General features: G+C 38.3%; 1 protein-coding gene across 30 annotated transcripts in view; it reads right to left on the bottom strand.

Moving 5' to 3' along the window:
* LOC123316081 (collagen alpha chain CG42342) overlaps positions 1-22,533 on the bottom strand; it is a 404,706-nt gene that overhangs the window by 78,590 nt on the left and 303,583 nt on the right. For all 30 annotated transcript variants that reach the window (XM_044902017.1, XM_044902020.1, XM_044902038.1 and 27 more), the window contains 3 exons: positions 19,621-19,709; positions 19,425-19,559; positions 17,662-17,688 (listed from right to left, as the gene is read on the bottom strand). In XM_044902017.1, the coding sequence (XP_044757952.1) occupies positions 17,662-17,688; positions 19,425-19,559; positions 19,621-19,709 (251 nt within the window). The remainder of the gene's footprint in view (positions 1-17,661; positions 17,689-19,424; positions 19,560-19,620; positions 19,710-22,533) is intronic.

Here is a 22,533-nt window from a genome sequence, read left to right as displayed (position 1 = left end):
ACAAGAAAAACAGAGACCCGACATGGTCTAGTGGTGAATGCCGGTTAAGAGGAAATTATACCACGTGACTTTTCAGATGAGGTTGAAGGAATTTACGCCTTTTTTTTGATTTTCTTTCCTTTATATAATACCAGGACGAAAAATTAATAATTAAACAATTGGATGTTGGCAGAGCGTTCAAATTTTCAATGAACGAAGAAATAATAAAGCGGTATACTATACTACACACACTTCTAAAAAGCAAAAAGGGAATAGTAAATTTCAATTTGGAATATTCGCTCTGTTTTGATTGTTCAACTGTTCTTTTTATCTGATTGTTCTAGGTGGAAAATGCAGTGCAAAGCCTAATTAAATTTTTTTCCCAGAAATCTGGAAAATAATTTTCTCTTTCGTTTCCGAATGTAATATGTTTGGCTTTGGCCAGTGACATTTTTCTTTAAATTTCCATGAAAACCACATATCAATGGGAGCGGGAATGGGACAAAATTTCATTAAAATTTGAATGGGGTGTAATTCCCTCTTAAGAGGAAATTATACCAAGTAACTTTTTAGATGCGGTTGAGGGGAACTTAGGTACGTCATTTTCAGATTCCCTTCACACAATACAGAACGGAAAATAATTTCAATAGTTGATGTTGCCAGAACGTGCAAATTTTCACTGGAAGAAGAAATAATCAATAGGTACACTACACGCAATGCACAGAAAGGAAACAGATAATTTTTCTTGCGAAGATTCGTTCTGCTGGTTTTACTGTTCATTTTTATTTGATTATTTTTGGTGGATAATGCTTGAAATGGAAGATATATCGGTGAAAAGCTGAATTTATTATTTTTTTCGGAGAAATGTGAAATATAATTTTATTTGTCGTTTCCCATTGTGATATGATCAGCTTTGCCCAATGAACTAAGAACATTTTTCATAAATTATCCTTGAAAACCACATATCGGTGGATGTCTGTAGCAGGAGAAAAATTTAAATGGGGTGTGATTTCCTCTTAAGCCTTTCAGAAAAGCTGTTTTTTCTGTAGTAGGTACCCTAAGAGTCCTAAGACCATTTGTTTCGGCGATACAGGGTGATTTTGGAATTCGGCAAAAATTTCGATATCCATAACTTGAGGATGAATTCCGATTTTGATGAAATTTTGTGGGCTCGTCAACTTCCTATAATCCTTAGAGATCGCACATGAAATTCCAAGATCATCCGGATAGTACACACAATATTGATATTTGTCTCTCGAATATTGAAATCTATATCAGTTGAGAAAACGGTCCCGTTCTCAATTATTTCGTTATTTTTTGTGTAGCAGGGGGAAAATCTGCAAGTCAGACGAACCAACCTCTCCTGAGGGGGAACAAGTACGGAGATTCTCACTCTCCTGAGATCGAAACCCACTCAAAACCCTTAACTGCTTCTTGAATATTGGTTCCGGGCATTTGCCTATAAACCGTTCCTCTCTTAGTCGGTTTTCTTCTCGCACACTATCATGCTGGTATTTATGTGTTCATCCTCTATAGGGTAACACTTTATTGGATTTTTCAATAAGTTTATGTTCTTATTTTAATCTCTTCTTGATTGATCTCTTGGTCTCCTTCGGTAAATTCGCATTCTCCTTTTGTTTTCCTCTGGGTCGTAGCCCACTAGTCTCCTGAGTTCTTGATTCGGATGGTTTTTCGCTGTTTCGAATAATTTCTCTGCTTTTCTGTTCATGAATTCCGTTAAGGTTTCTCATTTTAGGTCCCTATAAATCTGTTTATTGCTGACAAAACAAGGTGCATCTATTGTACATCGTAGCAGCTTGTTTTCCGTGGCCTGAATTCTTTTGATATGGCTCTTTGCCGCGAAATCCCAGGCAACTGATCCATAAGTCAGTTGAGGCCTAGCAACGGCTTTGATTATCTTCAATTTAGTCTCTTTCGACATGTGGCTTCTTCTTCCTATCAGAGGGTAGAGTCTATTCATCGCTGCTTTCGTTTTGTCGATTGCTTATTTGATATGACTTTTCCAGGTAAGTCCTTTGTCAAGCGTTATTCCTAAATATTTGGCTTCATTTTTCCAGTCGATTTCTTCGCCGTCAACTTCTAGATTCGTTGTGGGTCGCAGTCTTCGCTCCTGTAGTAATATTGCTTGGCTCTTTTGTCCATTGAGCTTGATTTTTCACTTTATGCACCAGTCATTTGTTTCGTCAATCGTTTCTTGTAGAACTCGTTCAATTACTTCTGGGTTGCGGTGACGAGTTGCTATGCCTGTGTCGTCAGCATATAACGCTAGCATGGTTCTTGGATTCTTCGGAATATCGTGAATGTATATGTGGAACAGAAGTGGTCCAAGAACTGACCCTTGGAGTACTCCAGCTTCTATATCTCTTGTTATTATTTCGTTATAAAGGGTGTCTCAAAATGTTTCTTGTTTTTGAATTGACCAATACGCGCCAACTCCAGGTAGCAGGAGGAGGGGAGTGGTCTGAAATGCTTGGCCAGCTCGTTAACTAAGTACGGTCGTGAAGTTTGTGTAGGTTCTATACGTGTATGTGTTATCGGAATTTTAATTCGTTAAAATTTTCAAAGTTGGTGATCATCTGCCAGAGTCCAGGTCAAGATCATTGGTTCTGCAGAAAGCATCAGATGAGCTTATTTTTCGTATCTGTTTTCTGCTTTTTCTCATAGCGTAGGTGAGTCGTTTCGTTTTTATGCATGGAATATATTTTTTGTCTTGAAAATTTTCATTTCAAATTGCTTTGAGTAGTATAGAAATTTTAAATTACATTATAAAATGTCTGACCGTTCGGACTGCGATTCCGTAATGGAAGAAGATGCGTTTGAAATCGCTAATGTCGTGTCTGAACACGATATTTTGAGAGAGGAGAACGCACGTTTAAAAGCGAGGGTGAATGAGCTAGATAGATGTGTAACTACCTTAGTGGCTGAGATAAAAAATCTCAGGGAGAGGCTCGAGTTATAGGAGGGAAATAAGGAAAATCCTTACTTCAAAGCACTCAAACATGACGTTTCCCAAAATGTACGGGAAGTTATCTTACCGGTTCAAAAGCAGAAGATTGAGGTGGTTAAAACCCCTCAAAACAAAATTTTCCCACCCGCCAAAAGAGTGAGAAAAGACAGCTCTTCGTTAAATGAAGAGCTCAATAAAAAGAGAATCGTGACACCCCCAGCCCCAAAGAGAACTACTCTAGTGGAGGAGAAAAGAGAGGGTCCTCCCCAGTTACCCCTAGAGAGTAACTCAACTTCGAACGCGTTAATGCGAATGGCATTAATTATAGCAGAGGGACAACAGTGAAGGAAGGAATTAGGATGGTCCCATATACCCCCCAAGATCACCGAAGGATGACTGAATTCCTCAAAAAAATCAATAAAGAGTTTTACGCTCTCCAACGAGAGGAGGAGAAGAAAATTTACGGGGTGGTGAGATACCTACCGACAGATGCAGACATTCCTACGATCCTTGAGGACCTCAAGGATCAAGGAATCGTTGATGCCGAGGTCATAAGGATGACCTCGAACATTACTAAGAAGCCAATGCCCTTACTACTGGTGAAAACCCAGAATAAAGGCATCTTCGAAATCAAGAGGCTGTACAACATGAATTGTGTTGTCGAACAAAAGAGAAAGACAGCAGGGCTTGGACAGTGCTATCGCTGTCAACGATATGGACATGCCCAGAGCAAATACACATTCCTATGGAGGTGCGTGAAATGCTCCGGTAATCACAGCTCCAAGGAGTGTACGCTTACCAGGGAGGAGAGAGAGAGTTTATTGGTGTTCTTACAATTTCATGAATTGCCTACACAGGTGATAGGTATAATGAATCAAAATGTAGTTACAAAAAATTTCACAAAGCATTAAACAACACCAAATACAGCATCAGGTAGGGAGTTTTCTCAGATGCAGTGTGAACATACGTAACGAGTAATTAAAAAAGCACAGATAACATGACGAACAGAATGACGAACGTAATGCTTCTTGCGCCCTTTGTGGGAAGAAAGCTCATCCAGAGAGCTACAAGGGATGTAGCGAATTGAAATTGGTCACGAAAAAGACCAAGAGATCGCCGAGATCGAACCAAACCAGCTCGAGGCCAACACAAATTACTCCGAAGCCAGCCCAAAACTTTTCGGAAGTGGAGAAACCCCAGGAAACTGCAACCAAAGCAGTCAAAAAGACAAGGAAACCAGAGCAAAAAACGTCAAAAAAGCCGAAACCAGGAATGAAGTTTCTGGAATCACCGAGGAACTGGATAAGTTCACGAAAAACCTCCTGAGCACGATGATGCAGAATCTGGAGAAAGAGATTGAGAAGAAGATGCAGCAAATTATTAAGAATATTTAATGGCGGCTACGACGATAAAGAATTTCATAATCGTCTCTTGGAACGTCGAAGGATTGAGAGCCAGCAGACCAGAATTCGAAGAACTGATTGAAGAGAAAAGACCGGATATCATAGCTCTTCAAGAAACAAGACTTAACCTCAACGTTCGGATAGCATTTCCCAATTACGATATCTACAGGAATGATAGACCTAACAGCACAGGTGGCGTTGCTATACTGGTAAGGAATATCGATCACAATTTCTACCAAATATTCAATGGTAAAGAAGTAGAAGCAATATCGATTATTGTGAATACCAATCGAGGACAAGTGAAGATTATTTCAATTTATAAATCGCCGGATAAGGACATGCTGGAAGAGGATCTAAAAATGCCTCTAGAAGAAAGACACCGGAAATTAATAAGTGGTGATCTTAACTCCAAATCGCAGGAATGGAACAGTAGGGTAGAAAATACCAACAGAAGCAGACTGAAGATTAATGCTAACAAACTTAATGCAGTTGTGAAAGGACCTGATATACCGACCTACATACCAAGAGTAAATGGACTACCCGAATTGTAGTAGTGAAAGACATCACTGATACAAGCATTGATACAATAGGAGACGGAACTTCAGACCACCATCCCATAGAATTCATAGTGGGACATGGCCCGAGAAACGAAGAAGAGACACGAACCAAGGACCGCACAGACTGGGAGAAATATAAGAATTTATTTCAGGAGAAAATCACGGAAATTCCCCAAATAAACACCCGGGATGAATTAGATGAAGCAGTTGAAAAATTGAAAAAGTCTATGAAGAAAGCACCAAGAGAATAAGGAAACCAATTCCGAAACATTCTGATGGAGATACGCCGAGGGATATAAAGGAACCTATAAAAAAGAACAGAAGACTCAGAAAAATCTACAGAACAACAAAAAGAGAAGACAAGAAGAAACTGAATAAGCATAGTCAGATATTGAAAAATGCTTTAACAGAACTGCGTAATAACAGATGGCACCAGAGATTAATAGATCACTCGGCTTGGAAAATACAAAAACGCTTACAACGAGAACGGACAGTTATACCTCCACTGCATGGAGGTATAAGGAATGATATAAACGAGACTTGAAAAAGCCGAAGCACTTGCCGACTCAATTGGGAGAGAAGCCAGAATAAACTACAGAAATGATGATGACAATGAAGATATAGATGAAGTGGAGGCAAACGAAAAACTGATGATGGAACCACCGGAAACCGAAATCATTCCAAAACCGGCTTCACCAACAGAGATCAAATAGATCATAATGAAATTGAAAAACAGGAAAGCACCGGGAGAAAATAGGATAACGAATTATATGTTGAAGAAATTGCCAAGAAAAGGAATAGCAGCCTTGACGAATATAACAAACGGAGTGATGGGGACCAAATACTACCCAAAGAGATGGAAAACTGTAGAAATGATAATTTTCAACAAGCCTGGAAAGAAACGGAAATTTCCTCAAAATTATAGACCAATCAATCTACTATTAGCACTAGGAAAAATCGTCGAGAGGGTTATCGCTAAAAGGCTGAATGAGGAAACAGAAATGTTGAAGATAATTCCACCCGAACAATTTGTATTTCGACGAGAACGTTCGACTGAACTCCAATTGCTACGGCTCATAGAATACGTCACCGAAGGAATGCAGACCAAACAGGCCACAGGATTATTTCTTATGGATATCGAGAAAGCTTTTGATAGAGTATGGCATGAAGGACTGATCTACAAGATGAAAAAAGCAAGATATTCGACCAAGCTGTGCACGATTATAAGGAACTATCTGAGGAATAGAAACTTTTATGTGAAGATAGATGGAGCAACCTCTCAAACCAGACAATTGGAAGCAGGAGTGTCTCAAGGATCGGTACTTAGACCTTTGCTTTACGTAATATACGTTTATGATATCCCGAAGACTGCTAGAAATATGCTCACCTTGTACGCATAAGACACAGGAATAGAGTTCAGACATCGACGCCCAGAGATCATACACCAGAGACTGCAGTAAGCCATAGATGAATTACTCAAATGGCGCATCAAATGGAAAATCCAAATTGATGGAAGAAAGACTCAAGCAATATTACTGCAAAAGAGAAGATTAAGGATGGAAGAAAACCTTGAAGTTGATGGAGAAGAGGCTGAATGGGAAAATGAAGCAATATACCTAGGGATGAAGCTTGATAGAGAACTAACATGGAAAAACCACAGCAGAAGTGCAGTTGATAAAACAAAAGCTGCAATGAGTAGACTTTATCCACTCATAGGCAGAAGAAGTCATATGAATAAAAACATCAAGTTGACGATGATTAAAACTATCGCGCGACCACAACTCACATATGGATCGGCGGCATGGGACTTCGCAGCCAAGACCCACATCAAGAGAATACAGGCCACTGAGAATAAACTCCTTAGAATGGTGATGGATGTACCCTGGTTTGTTAGGAACAAACAAATATACAAGGACTTGGAATGGGAACCAGTTACAGAATTTATGAAGAGAAAGGCGGAAAGGATATTCGCCATCCTAATGTGGAACTACGATGATTAGTCGACTACGATCCAACAGAAGAAGCAAGAAAATCGAGAACCTACCACCGAAGACCGAGAGATCAGTTAAAGATTTAAAAAGTAATCAAAGAAGACCTTAACCTATAAAAAATATAGGCAGCATACAACTATCAACACGACTATGATCGTGTGAGTGTCCAGAAACCATAAGAGTCAACTGGTTAATAGGCAAAATGCCCGGAACCTGTGAAGAAGCAGTTTAGGGTTTTTAGTGGGTCTCGAGCTCAGGAGAGTGAGAATCCCAACACTTTTTTCCCCTCAGGAGAGGGTGTGTTCGTCTGTCTCGCAGATTTTCCCCCTGCTACACCAAAAAAAGAAAAACTTTTGTAGCCATCACAGATTACAGGGATGTAATTGTACTGGGAATACAATGCCGGTCAAATCGTCTGGGCACAAAAGGACATAAAGAACGAGCATGAACGTCGACCGCGTAAGCCAGTCTCTTATGGTCGTTATTTATGGACAACCCACGACATCAGTCGTCGAGATTGCGCGTAGCTCATCTTAATTTTAACGAAACCACTGTTCATCGCATTCTTTCGAAAGACTCACATTTTCACCCCTATAAAATTGTCATTGTTCAAGAAATGAAGCCTGATGATCCCGATGAATGAGTCGAATTCTGCAGGACAATTAAATTCATATGAGTCTACCTAAAAAGTAAAGTTTACAATCCATTGCTACCCAACCTGAATGCAATGAATCACCAATCACCAACTCTATTCCAAGAGCGATGCTCCAGCGAGTGATTGAAAATTTTAGCTCCAGGTTGAATGAGTGTGAAAAAGTGAATGGTGCGCATTTGCAAATGGTTGTTTTTCATAAGTAAACTGTAAGAACAGATCTTTATTTAACAATAAATAAAACAAGTTGGCTGAAGGACTTCGGCAGATGGCCTTTGACTGTGGTCAATAAATGACGGTTATTATCAAAATAAGTTGCAATTGTAATTGATCAATTGATATTGTTGTTTTTATTCAACATCTGAAAACGAAAAACTTTCTGAGACACCCTTCAATTTTCAATGTCAGCCGCTGAGATTTAGTGTATCGAAAGCCCAATAATTTTTCAATCTCAATCAATCATCAACACATACCAAGTGTTCGAGTACGCTGCCCAGGAAATATATTTGAAAAATGTATTATTGAACTGAGGTTTCTTTCGAATCTTATGCAGAATTACGGACGAGTACCATCTTGGTAAATGTACTATTCCGCTATTGTGTTTCCTTTTTGTACACCGAATATTCATTATGTGAATTGAATTCTAAGAAGGATATTCAATGGTTCTGAACATATATGTCCATGGGCCTAGAGATACGTATGGGCCAGGATGGGCACGGCCGGACCTCCCCCAGAATTCTCGGTGTCCCCCAATCTCAGCTACTGAAATCGACAAAATTTTCGAGCATGCTCAAGAGAGCATAAAACTACATTGAGCTTCAGAGCCACCCACAGAAAAAATCCGGGCTACGCCCATGTTTATGTTAATATCAAAGATTTTTTTTTTTTTTTTTTTGGTGTAGCAGGGGGAAAATCTGCAAACAGACGAACACACCCTCTGCTGAGGGGGAACAGTGTGGGGATTCTCACTCTCTGAGCTCGAGACCCACTAAAAACCCTTAACTGCTTCTTCATAGGTTCCGGGCATTTTGCCTATTAACCAGTTGACTCTTATGGTTTCTGGACTCTCACACGATCATAGTCGTGTTGATAGTTGTATGCTGCCTATAGCTTTTATAGGTTAAGCTCTTCTTTGGTTACATTTAAATCCTTAACTGATCTCTCGGTCTTCGGTGGTAGGTTCTTGACCTTCTAGCTTCTTCTGTTGGATCGTAGTCGACTAATCTTCGTAGTTCCTCATTTGGATGTTGTTTGGCTTTGTCGAATATCCTTTCCGCCTTTCTCTTCATAAATTCTGTAACTGGTTCCCATTCCAAGTCCTTGTAGATTTGTTTGTTCCTAACAAACCAGGGTACGTCCATCGCCATTCTAAGGAGTTTATTCTCAGTGGCCTGTATTCTCTTGATGTGGGTCTTGGCTGCGAAGCCCCATGCCGCCGATCCATATGTGAGTTGTGGTCGCGCAATAGTTTTAATCATCGTCAACTTGATGTTCTTATTCATATGACTTCTTCTGCCTATGAGTGGATAAAGTTTACTCATTGCGGCTTTTGTTTTATCAACAGCACATTTGATGTGGTTTTTCCATGTAAGTCCTCTGTCAAGCGTCACTCCTAGGTATGTTGCTTCATTTTTCCATTCAACCTCTTGTCCATCAACTTCAAGGTTTTCTTCCATCCTCAATCTTCTCTTTTGCAGTAATATTGCTTGAGTCTTTCTTCCATTGATTTGGATTTTCCATTTGATGCACCATTTGAGTAATTCATCTATGGCTTCCTGCAGTCTCCGGTGTATGATCTCTGGGCGTCGATGTCTGAACGCTATTCCTGTGTCATCTGCGTACAAGGTGAGCATATTCCTAGCATTCTTCGGGATATCATAAACGTATATTACGTAAAGCAGAGGTCCAAGTACCGATCCTTGAGGCACTCCCGCTTCCAATTGTCTGGTTTGAGAGGTTGCTCCATCTATCTTCACATAAAAGTTTCTATTCCTCAGATAATTCCTTATAATCTTGCATAGCTTGGTCGAATATCCTGCTCTTTTCATCTTGTAGATTAGGCCTTCGTGCCATACTCTATCAAAAGCTCTCTCGATATCCATCAGAACTAATCCTGTGGCCTGTTTGGTCTGCATTCCTTCGGTGACGTATTCTATGAGCCGTAGTAATTGGAGTTCAGTCGAGTGTTCTCGTCGAAATCCAAATTGTTCGGGTGGGATTATCTTCAACATTTCTGTTTCCTCATTCAGCCTTTTGGCGATAACCCTCTCGACGACTTTTCCTAGTGCTGATAGTAGGCTGATTGGTCTATAATTTTGAGGAAATTTCCGTTCCTTTCCAGGCTTGTTGAAAACTATCATTTCTGCAGTTTTCCATCTCTTTGGGTAGTATTCGGTCCTCATCACTCCGTTTGTTATATTCGTCAAGGCTGCTATTCCTTTTCTAGGCAATTTCTTCAACATATAATTCGTTATCCTATCTTCTCCCGGTGCTTTCCGGTTTTTCAGTTTCATTATGATCTCTTTGATTTCTGTTGGTGAAGCCGGTTTTGGAATGATTTCGGTTTCCGGTGGTTCCATCATCAGTTCTTCGTTTGCCTCCACTTCTTCTTCTAGATCTTCATTGTCATCATCATTTCTGTAATTTATTCTGGCTTCTCTCTCAATTGTGTCGGCAAGTGCTTCGGCTTTTTCAAGTCTCGTATATACCATTCCGTTTGCTCCATGCAGTGGAGGTATAACTGTCTGTTCTCGTCGTAAGCGTTTTTGCATTTTCCAAGCCGAGTGATCTATTGTATTCAGTTCCCTTAATCTCTGGTGCCATCTGTTATTACGCAGTTCTGTTAAAGCATTTTTCAATATCTGACTATGCTTATTCAGTTTCTTCTTGTCTTCTTCTCTTTTTGTTGTTCTGTAGATTTTCCTGAGTCTTCTGTTCTTTTTTATAAGTTCCTTTATATCCCTTGGCGTATCTCCATGTGAATGTTTCGGAATTGGTTTCCTTATTCTCTTGGTGCTTTCTTCATAGGCTTCTTTTATATGATTTTCCAATTTTTCAACTGCTTCATCTAATTCATCCTGGGTGTTTATTTGGGGAATTTCCCTGATTTTCTCCTGAAGTAAATTCTTATATTTCTCCCAGTCTGTGCGTTCCTTGGTTTGTGTCTCTTCTTCGTTTCTTGGGCCATGTCCCACTATGAATTCTATGGGATTGTGGTCTGAAGTTCCGTCTTCTATTGTATCAATGCTGATTTCTTCAGTGATGTCTTTCATTACGACAATGTCCAGTACATCGGGTAGTCCATTTACTCTTGGTATGTAGGTCGGTATATCAGGTCCTATCACAACTGCATTAAGTTTTTCAGCATAAATCTTCAGTCTTCTCCCGTTTGTATTTTCCACCCTACTGTTCCATTCCTGCGATTTGCAGTTAAGATCACCAATTATGATTTTCGGGTGTCTTCCTTCTAGTAGCATTTTTAGATCCTCTTCCAGCATGTCCTTATCCGGTGATTTATAAGTTGAAATAATCTTCACTTGCCCTCGATTAGTATTCACAATAATCGATATTGCTTCTACTTCTTGTCCATTGAATATTTGGTCGAAATGGTGATCCATATTCCTTCTAGCCAGTATAGCAACGCCACCTGTGCTGTTAGGTCTATCATTTCTGTAAATATCGTAATTGGGAAATGCTATCCGAACGTTGGGGTTAAGTCTCGTTTCTTGAAGAGCTATGACATCCGGTCTCTTCTCTTCAATCAGTTCTTCGAATTCTGATCTGCGGGCTCTCAATCCTTCGACGTTCCAAGAGACGATTATGAGATTGTTCTTTATCGTCGTGTCAGCCATTAAATATTCTTAATAATTTGCTTCATCTTCTTCTCAATCTCTTTCTCCAGATTCTGCATCATCGTGCTGAGGAGGTTTTTCGTGAACTTATCCAGTTCCTCAGTGATTCCAGAAATTCCTTTTCTGGTTTCGGCTTTTTTGACGGTTTTTGCCTTTTCCGTCTTTTTCTCAGGTTTCTTCGTCTCTTTGACTGCTTCGGTTGCAGTTTCCTGGGGTTTCTTCACTTCCGAAGAGTTTGGGGATGGCCTCGGTGTATTTTGTGTTGGCCTCGAGCTGGTCTGGTTCGATCTTGGCGATCTCTTGGTCTTTTTAGTGACCAATTTCCATTCGCTACATCCCTTGTAGCTGGCTGGATGTCCTTGCTCTCCACAGAGAACACAAGAGGCATTTCGCTCCTCGTTCTCCCTGGTGAGCGTACACTCCTTGGAGCTGTGATTACCGGAGCATTTCACGCACCTCCATGGAAAAGTGCACTTACTTTGGGCATGTCCATATCGCTGACAGCGGTAACATTGTCCAGGCCCGGTCGTCCTTCTCTTAGGTTCAACAACACAGTTCATGTTGTAGAGCCTTCTCACCTCGAAGATACCCTTATTCTGGGTTTTAACCAGCAATAAGGGCATCGGCCTCTTAGTTATATTTGAGGTCATTCTTATGACCTCAGCATCGACGATCCCTTGATCCTTGAGGTCGTCAAGGATCGTCGGGATATCTGCATCCAGCGGTAGATATCTCACTACCGCATAGATTTTCTTTTCTTCCTCCCGTTGAAGAGTGTAAAACTCCCTATTTATTTTATGAAGGAAGTCCGTCATTCTTCTGTGGTCTTCCGCGGTTTGTGGAACGACCCTAATTCCGTCCTTCACAGTAGTCGCTCTGCTGTAATTTATTCCGTTTCGCATTAACGCGTTGGAAATTGACGTCCATTCGGACGTACCCCTCAGGGTAACTGGGGGGATTTTTTCTTTTCTCTCCACTGGAGTGGTTTTCTCTTGGGCTGGGGTTTCCAAGACTCTTTTCTTGTTTGCCTCTTCATTTGACGAGGAGCTATCCTTTCTCACTCTTTTGGCGGGTGGGGAAATTTTGGTTTGAGGGGTTTTGACCACCTCCATCTTCTGTTTTTGAACCGGTAAGTTCACTTCTTGGACATTTTTCAAAATAATGTTCTTCTTGAGTGCTTTGGAGTAAGGACTTTCCTTATTTCCCTCCTGCAACTCGAGCCTCTCCCTGAGATTTTTAATCTCAGCAACTAAGCTAGATACGCATCTATCTAACTCATTCACCCTCGCTTTCAAACTTGCGTTCTCCTCTCTCAAAATATCGTGTTCGGACACGACATTAGCGATTTCTGGCGCGTCTTCTTCCATTACGGACTCGCAGTCCGAATGGTCAGACATTTTAGAATCTAATTAATAATTACTTCGCTACTCAAAGAAATTGGAAATAAAATTTTTCAAGACAAAAGAAAAATGTATCTCATGCATAAAAACAAAACGGCTCATCAAAAATTCTCTACGCTATGAGAATAATCAGAAAGAAAGATACGAAAAATAAGCTCACCTGATGTTTTCTGCAGTACCAACGAGAAAATTCTCTGGACACTTAGGATGAACACCAACTTTGAAAATTTTAACGAATTAAAATTCCGATAACAAATATAGAACCTACACAACTTCACAGACGGAATCAAATATTCCGTAGCTTGGTTAGTGGGCACTTTCACCTCCGCTTTCACTTTTACGGCACTGTGACTTTCTCGTCCGCTTTCTCTTTTATAGCACTAGGAGCACTGTAGCACGTCTTCTCCTGTCAAGCGATTGACTCGGAATAAATGATATCAAAGATACGATAGCACCCTTCTTGTTCTTCCTTTGAATTCAAATTCATAATTCACCAATAGTGAACATTTTCATATGGTCTTCGTGTATGTTTTCACAATGAAAATTTTAGTGAAGCAATTCGAGATTATCGTCAAAGATTTCGTGATAGAAAAATACATTTTTTAAGATTGTACTTACCTGTCATTCTACCTAAGATTTGACAATTTCGACAGTTCAGTAATATACAGTAGGGTCAAACGGCTTCAAAATGAAAACGTGGAACCGTCAATTTCTGATTCTAGGGAAACAACTTTTCCGCTCTTTGCATCCCCGTAACTGCAACCTCCTAACAGAGGTGAGATTTTGAATAGAGATGAGGGGTGTTGCGATACCTTATGTCGAAGATCTTATCGAGTATTGTCTGATCGTGAAATTTCGCTTCAAAATTTCCATCAACAACAAAATGATAGATATAAATAAATTTGGCCAGTGAGATCACCGGGTTAAAAAAAAACGACCGATTATATGATTGCCATAAATAACCGCCTAAACATTTAATTTTTGAGGAAGCTGAATATGCACCTCACGAAATAATCTTGGTTTTTCATCTGACCAATACTGATAGTCAAGGACGGATCCACACTTTTTGTCGCCCAGGTCAAAAGTGAATTGTACTGCCGACCAGCATGAAAGCATAACAGCTTTGCTAGCTGCTAGAGTGCCAACCTTACTCCGTTCTAGTTACAAAAACTTGAGAAATCATCATCCTCCTTCAATTCCTGAACCAATCGTATCTTATAAGGATGGAATTTATGTTGATTGAGGATTCTCATGATTCTTGTGCGGAAAGATCACATACATCGAACAATTTCCTAGTACTAAAGGTCGGATTGATTGCTACATGACCTAAGACAGCCACGCGCCTCGCTGCGTTTCTTTTACGTATCCTCTTGTTTCCGACTGAACCAGAAGAGTCAAATTTGGCAACCAGTTGCGCAACGTTAGCAGCGGATACATTTTTTTCAGTATGTCTTTCGTTGAATAAAGCACAGAGTCGTTATTTCTTATTTCTGAAAAATTATTTTGTCATTTCCACCCTTTCTTCTGCGGAATACATGAAAACAACATTTTAATCCTACTACGAATTCAAATGTAGCTTTGGCACACTTGTTACGTTCTTAAAAATTCACGATAGACTAAGATAAATCAAAATCATGGTCCATCTTCTTTATTGGACAAAAAATTAACAACATAGTTCCGATTTCAAGAAGATTCCATGCAGATGTCATCTTTGTCGCTAAACTCTTTCAGGGACTTTTGTATTCTCCTGAACTATTATTCCAGTTCAATTTAAACGTTCCTCCAAGATCTGTCAGAAGATTCGATCTATTTAGGCCTGCCTTATCGACAACGAATTACTGTTTTCATTCACCGCTTTCGATAATGATGAGAAATACCAATGTCGTTGATTCCTTCGGTGTCGACATATTTAATCGATCGGTTTCAAGATTAAGGGGAGATTTGAGGCATCATATAACAATATGACTATTGTTTTTATTTATTTTTTCTCTATTTGTATGGTTGATCATTTGTAGGACTTTTGCAAAGTCGAACGTAATATTATACCCTCTGACAAAAAAGTATTCGGAAATTCTCATTTAAATTGCCAGCCTTGAGTATTTTTAAGTATTCAAAGTTTCTGTATGTTGGTAGGACTCCCCGTAATTACTATGCCAAACATGATCGCGGTCTGTCGACTAGTTTGTTTACGACAGCTGTTGAAACTAGTCGACCTAAGTGGTAGTCTGCGAAGTTTACAATAGAAAAAATATTGAACAAAGAGTTTGTCTCAAATTTTGTGATTTGAACGATATTTCGTGTGTTGCGAATGCTAGAAAAGTCTTATGGAGACTCTGTTTTATCGAAAACCCAAGTGCACGAATGGTACAAAGTCTTTAAAAACGGTCGGGAGATCGTCGAAGATTTGTTTCATTCAGGACGACCGTCGACCTCTTCAACGAACGATAAACGTCGAAAAAATCAAGGAAATTTTGTCAAACGGTCAATACTAACTTCTATTTAACTGTTTTGAGACGTTTGCGTGAAAATATTTGCCGTAAACGGTCGGATTTGTGGCGAAACAATTCGTGGATTTTGCATGACCATAGTGCACCATCTCATCGAGTCACGATTTTTAGACCAAACACTCGATAAATACCATCGACCAGCCACCTTTTTCGCCAGATCTAGCTCCATGTGACTTCTTTCTTTTCTTCAAACTTAAATTACCGCTCCGGGAAACCAGATTTGACTTCATAGACGCCATAAAAGAAAATTCGCAGAAGGAGCTGAAGGCCAGCTCTGAAAGCGCCTATAAAAAATGTTTCCATGATTGGAAAAAACGTTGACACATGTGTATCGCCTCAAATGGGGTATATTTTGAAGAAGATTCAATAAATATTGAAGAAGTTTGATATTTGTGCGTTTTATTTCAAATTTCCGGATACTTTTTTGTCAGAGTAGTATGGTAGATGATTTCATGAGTTTTCTTTCTTGTTTTTTTGTAAAAAGGTTTTGTACCGTTTATTAAATAAAGGAATAAATAAATAAATACCATTGAAATGTGTCGGAAAAGAATAATATTCTAAAGATGAATTCCACATTGCCTCTTTCACTGTTATCGCTGTTATTTCATTTCGATGGATATTTTGAAGTGAAATTTTAGGGTCAGATAGTACTGGATACGATCTTCAAAATCAGTAATCACAACACCACTATTCCCTATTCAATATCAAGGGGTTGTGCTCACCCCCGTTAGGGAGTTGAAGTTACGAGGATGAAGAAAGCGGAAAAGTTGTTCCCTATCGAATCAGAAATTGACAGGACCGAATGTTTTTACATATTTTCGAGTCTGAAAATCGAGGTAAAAAGTTTTCGTTTGACTACTCTGTATAACGAATATATTTTTAGGCAGCACTTGGTGAGTGTTGATGATCAAGAATGACAAATAATTTTGATACCTATTTAAAACTAGACAGACGAAATTTAAACTTATGAAGAAATAATTGAAAACAATACCGTATTCTCAAAAATGAACATGCAATATTATTTTGTTCTTTTGTTTCTGTTTTGGAACAAGTGCGCCATCCGAAGTGAAAATTGAAAGCAAATAAAAATATCATGAATCCATAAATCGCCCTGTATCTACGAAGCTAATGGCTTATAAGGATATAAAAGGAAAAACTTTTCTGAAAGGCCTAGATGAACTGCATTCTCCACAAGACACTACTCGTGAAACACTTTGTACAATTCGAACCCCTTTTTAACTCGGAATTTTTCAGTGTTCCTTGTTCTCATTCTCAAGTTATTTCTACATTTCGAACTCCAATAACACGAACACGCCTTCAACTAGAACTACTTAGGCATCCGGTCAAAGCAAAAATCGAATTTTTAAAGTTTTGACGTGTAGTCACAAGCTGGCTCAATTCGATGCGAGTATTGACAGCCTTTTGGGAGAGTTCCCGAAGGAAGTGTGAGAAGCAGTGCCAATCCGTTCGCTATTAAAAGCCGGAATACAATAACGACGCCAACCGATTGCTGGCAGTTGTATCGCAATTTGATTATTATGAATGCACTGGACGCATTGGGTTAATTATATTGATGCGATCCGTGCGATGCGTACGATGCGGAACTGTGGACGCTTACCTTTAAAAATACGGTTTTCTAGGACGGTCCGACCATCGCGCGTCGCGTTCAAGCCTGGACCATCCTAGCGTAGACGACGCATCGCTCAGCAACGCCATAGCTAGAAAAACGGTTGAAGGAAATTCATTGGTTGGATCATATCGTCGAAAGGATCGTTGGTTTTTTAACCTGAACCTGAATTATAGTTATGAAACTAAGTACTCTTCTGTCTGCTGGCCCCGACTACGTCACCGTAGTTCCCAATTACCTGAGCTCCGTTGAACGCGCAAGCTTGTAGAATAAATTATTCTTCGCAATTTTATTTCATAATCACTCACAATTTTTTGGATTATTTTGACTGAAAAAGTATCCATAAATATGAAAGTGGAAGTTTACCCTGCGAAATAACTTTTGCAGCATTATCTATCTGTAGACCAAGTATCAATCATTTGGATAGGGAGTAATACAGTATGTTGTCCTTATACAAGGCTGTTCATGGACAAAAGTAATTCGCAAAGCGAAGCAGGCGAGCACTGCTGGTTTAAAACAAAAATGGACCTGAGCATTTTCCCATAAAATATCAAATACGGAAGATATGAATTTTATGCGTTCATTTCCGCCTACTTCGTACAAATTCAACAAATCACTTTGTATTTTGTCCAATCCCAACAGAATCTCATACAATCGACACAAAATTTTTGTTTCTTCCCACAATATATTTTCCCAACACAAAAAAATATTAGAGATAATAGTTACCTGTCTTCGACGTAATTTTTTGTATTTCTGCAACAAAAAAATAACTTAAATTAATTTCTAAATTGGTATATCGGGCAAATTATTAGAAAATTTTTTATTTCGTTTCATTCATTGATTTATTGGTCAATTCTTTCGTTAGAGGGTGTTATTCTTTAGGATTTTTTTCATCCATCTTCATATAGGAAGATAAATAAGTGATCTAAGGTAACTAGAGGTTTTTGATACAAATGTAAAAAATTGTGAGTTCATCAGTGCGCTGTATATATTTTGAAGACTTTATGTGAATTTTGTGGTATTGACCTTTTTGCCCCTTGATGATGGTTAGATGACCGAAATGCATCGGGCTTGAATGCATTAAAAATATTGTGAAGTTTATTTTCATTTATGATTGAGAAAAATCTTCACCCTGGAGAAATCTATGACAGAAATGTAAAGAAGTTGGTTAATTTATAAAGAATGTAAATACAAAAATACGTTTTCAAGTAGGCTAACCGTATATCCTGCGTGAGACACCGAGGCAACACTTTTTCGACATTCAGTTCACTGAAAAATTACATGAAGTGAAAAAAAACCAATGAACCTTTTGGAGGATCATTTACCCATTACCATTAAAACATTTCGTCATTTGCACATGATATGGGTGTAAAAACGAAATGTGGTAACAAATAACCTTCTCGATTTGATTTCTAATTAGGCTATTGCTGTCCAAGCTTTTACGGTCACATCTTTCCGAGAATATTCTATTTTCCAGTAATAGTAAATGCAAATGAATTTTTCTACAGCATATACTGAGTTTTCATTCAACTCCTATTCACTTTTCTGTTGTGCAATTATATTTATTTGCATTTACGCCATTGAACGCTTAAACTAGAGCAAATGTAGCTTGAAGGCCTTTTCCCACAAACGAAAGAGCTTTACGCTCTCAACATAGCACAAACAGGTCACATGGAGTTGTCCCACCAAAGCAACCAGCTTTCTACATTCACTTCAACAATATCATCATGTCGAAAAGTCTTTGGAATTCAATGGTACGAACGAAATGAAATAATCTAATTTAATTTATCCTCCCTTATTATCTCATTCAAATTAATGAAATTCTGCAAAATAATGGAAGTAAAAAAGTTTTTCAGTTTTCCTGGAGAACCCCAAGAAAAGGAAATACTGGGTGCATGCTTTATGGCAAGTAATAAAAAAATGTTAATTGTTTTTAAGGACAGACACCCAGTAGAGTTCAAATTATTCTATCACTTGCCAAAAGAACTGTTTCTCGACCTCGACCTGATTGAAAGAGACTAAAAGAACGAATATCCGAAAATTTTCTGCTAATTAATGTTTAATTGTTGTACAATATGTTTCTACAGAACAATAATTTGTCAATTAATTGGTGGCTCACGAAGGAGGTTAAGGCCCGTTTGTAACAGTCAGAAATTATCTGGAGAATTCTGTATAGAATGTTGGCAAGAAAACGGCAGAATTTATTCTGTATGCAACTGAACTGTACTTATTTGAAGAGTTGACAAAATTCGAACAATTTCTGAACGACATTTACCAGTAAACTTTTAAAACAATTTTCTAGCATATTCGCTGGAAATCATTCATTCATTACATTATGTGATAAAAGCTAAGCATCCCGGTCAAGCACAAAGTATCAACCTTTCAAATTCCATAGCCTACTTGACGATTAATTTTTTTGGGCGCATGTTATTCGACAAATTTTGTTAATAATCCATAATCAATTGGAAGGATAAAACTGAATGACTTACAGAATCTCCCTTATCTCCTTTTTCACCCTTCTGTCCGGGATAACCAGGTGGTCCTGGGAGACCCGGTGGACCCATAAGGCCTGGTGGTCCAATGTCTCCGTATTCGCCTTTTTCTCCCTTTGGTCCAGTCATACCCTTCACACATAATCTTTTATATGACCTTTATTTCAAACTCATTTTAAATTAAGCTACTCACGGGTAATCCTGGAGGACCTTGTAGACCCTGTTCTCCGTTTATTCCAGGTTCACCTGCTGGGCCTGTTAACCCCATATCACCTTTGGGACCTTGGAAAGAATTTGCTGAACTCAATATACTTCTCTAATTGATCAGTATTTCAAATAATAGTAATTTTTTTCAAATCCATAAAATAGATTGTAATTGTATAGGTAGGGAACTACGCAAGATATTCATTTTCAGATAGTTATCAGAGGTGTTGAGAAAATTTTAAATATATTCATGTTTTTGTGACTTCCGTTTCTAACAGAATACAACAGTTTTTCATCAAATGGCAAATGTCATAATCAGCAAATTATCATATTTTTGGATTCCCAACATGAATGTGACTTTGTTTATATGATCACTCATTATTATTGAATGAAATTTTAAGAAACGCACGTTTTCCAGTCTAATATTGACGAAAAATGCCTACAGGAAGTTCAAAAAAACATGCCAAATTCCGATTTGAGTTTTCATCAAAAACACCTTTTTTTTGAATGGAAGTCCATAATTTTTAATCGGATTTTTATTCTATTTCTCAAAAAAAAAAAAATTACTAACGCCCAGTTACAAGAAAGTCCATTAAAATTTAATACTCCATCAAAATGTGAATCCCCCATTTTTCCCTTAAAAAATTAATTATGGGAACGAGGAGGATGGTTTTAGCATCTGATGTCAGCATGATATCCTTGTACTAGGTAAATATAAATTCGAAGATGATTCCAGCCTACGTACCTGTAAATTATTTTTTCTCAAAAACCGTTTCTTTGAGAAATTAAAAAATTGACCATGTTCAAAATAAATCAAGCTATCGAAAAAAATTTTCAGTTGTCCTATGAATAAAGGAAAAAGTTTCTTGCGAAACAAACACCACAAATTTTTTTGGTTTTTTCTCGCTTCCATTGAATGTTTAATTTCATATATGACAGTTTTCTACTAATTAAAGAAATCGAAAATTGCTTTTCAGGTGCCAACTATAGAGATCTGCATTACTCCATTTAAGTAGGGGCTACTAAAAAAATCCTATAATCCAATGGAAGACCCACAATATTTTTCAACAAGGAATCGCCCCTTAAATTTGTTCTTAACTATTCATTCACACACATTTTGATAAATTGGCAAATAATGCACATCTCGACTGGGGTAAGAAGATCAAAGATCTAATAAGAACAAGAGGATAGGTATGGCCCAGAACAGTGACCTGTAGTATATACCACTAATGGTTTAACCCTCTAATGCTCAAGTTTTTTTTTCATTTTTAAAATTACTTCCGTATAATTTCAAGTTAGCTTATGTATAATCTACATTTTTCTTTCGCAAATAGTTAACTGATTTACATTAACACCTGTTCTCACAAAATGAACCTATACTGAAGGCGGACATGGGCAGTTGAACTAAACTGGTCACAGAGAATAATTTTGTATCCACTTATATGCAACCAGTCTCAAGGCGGAATTGGGTATTAGAGGGTTAAGAAATTATTGGTAAATACTTTTCCACGATAGATAAAAACACAGCTTTCTTATCCGCTGAAAGTCTCAGACCGAAAAAAACAGGATTCATAACCCTTTTCAAAGAAAAATGTTTCACTTTTCGTTATTGGTGTTAAGTAAAACAACTACTTAACACAGCTACTTAACTGGATGCAATAAAAATTAAAGATTCCGATTGAAATACTCAAACTGTGCCTTTGCTAGGGGTTAAGTGAAGATTTTAGGGTCCTTCAAAAGAAAATTTATTTCCAACAGAAAAGATGAAAAAAGTGCTTGTAGCTAGAAAAATCGAATAACTTTCACGAGAGCTGTATTCGCAAGCCTTATGTAAAAAATCTATGCTTAGTGCTAGGGCCTTTGGAGGTTTTCCTGTAAGCGCATACTGCCATGAAAGCCATTATGAATTAATATTATATTAGTGAAAGTCAAACGGAATTCTCCTTAGCCTTTCGCATGTGTGGCTAAGCTCCTCGCCCTTATCGGCTTCTAACTCGAAAACGGTTAAGAGTAGGCAAAATTGCTTCAGACAAAAGTGAAGAATTTTATTATCTACGACTTTCATAATGAATACAGAAACGATTAGAAGTACAGGAAGGGAGATATTTGAAAAAAAATGCCTTGCAATCATCTTCAAACTGTTAGATTAAGAAACTCCCCCCTGATTAGTGTCAGATTAATGGGTCAACACGTCTGCAACACCGAGATTAACCATCTGTATGAAAATACACGCTCGAGTATGTACACGTAACGATTTTTTTTTTGCATTTTCAAAGGACCGCTGTGACTTTGCTTCATGTACGAATTATCAGTCCCTTGAAAAGTAGCTTTCTTTGGATCCAATTAACATATTCTCCGAAAATCTAACACCCTCGAAGAAAAATTTTCTTTACAATTTTCAACTCTTCCTTACGGCCAGCTCCACTACGCAAACTGCCAGATTAACATGAATTTATTATCAGAGACACGCTCGGCTATGTACACCTGACGATTTTTTTTTACATCTTGGAAAACCTGCAGACGCTTTCCCCACCGCTGAAAGTGCATACATCATAGAACCTTTTTTTCTTTCTACCATCTAATCTTCAAAATCCACTAGGTCTCTCGAGTAAATCCCGATTTAGCATCGTCGGCTCCCCAACTATAGAGAATCAGAAAAGTAGATACAGAGATAGCCAATATGAAGAATGCAATTCAGCTAAGAGATATTCCCGACAAGAATGATGGAATGATTATTACTGAGAATTTTAGAAAGGAACTTATCGAAGAGGTACAGGGTGTCCAAAATTCGATGCTCACTGAGAGCATCTCTGGAACTCTAAGACTTAGAGAAAAAATCTTCGAGGTCCCCTAATCTCTTTTTTCGAAATATGCAATTAGATATCAGAAATCAGATCGTTAA

This window comes from Coccinella septempunctata, chromosome 6, assembly GCF_907165205.1.
Source record: "Coccinella septempunctata chromosome 6, icCocSept1.1, whole genome shotgun sequence".
In the NCBI taxonomy this organism is placed as follows: Eukaryota; Metazoa; Arthropoda; class Insecta; order Coleoptera; family Coccinellidae; genus Coccinella; species Coccinella septempunctata.
The sequence above is the reverse complement of the archived record's forward strand: the minus strand, read 5'-3'. Positions and strand labels throughout refer to the sequence as shown.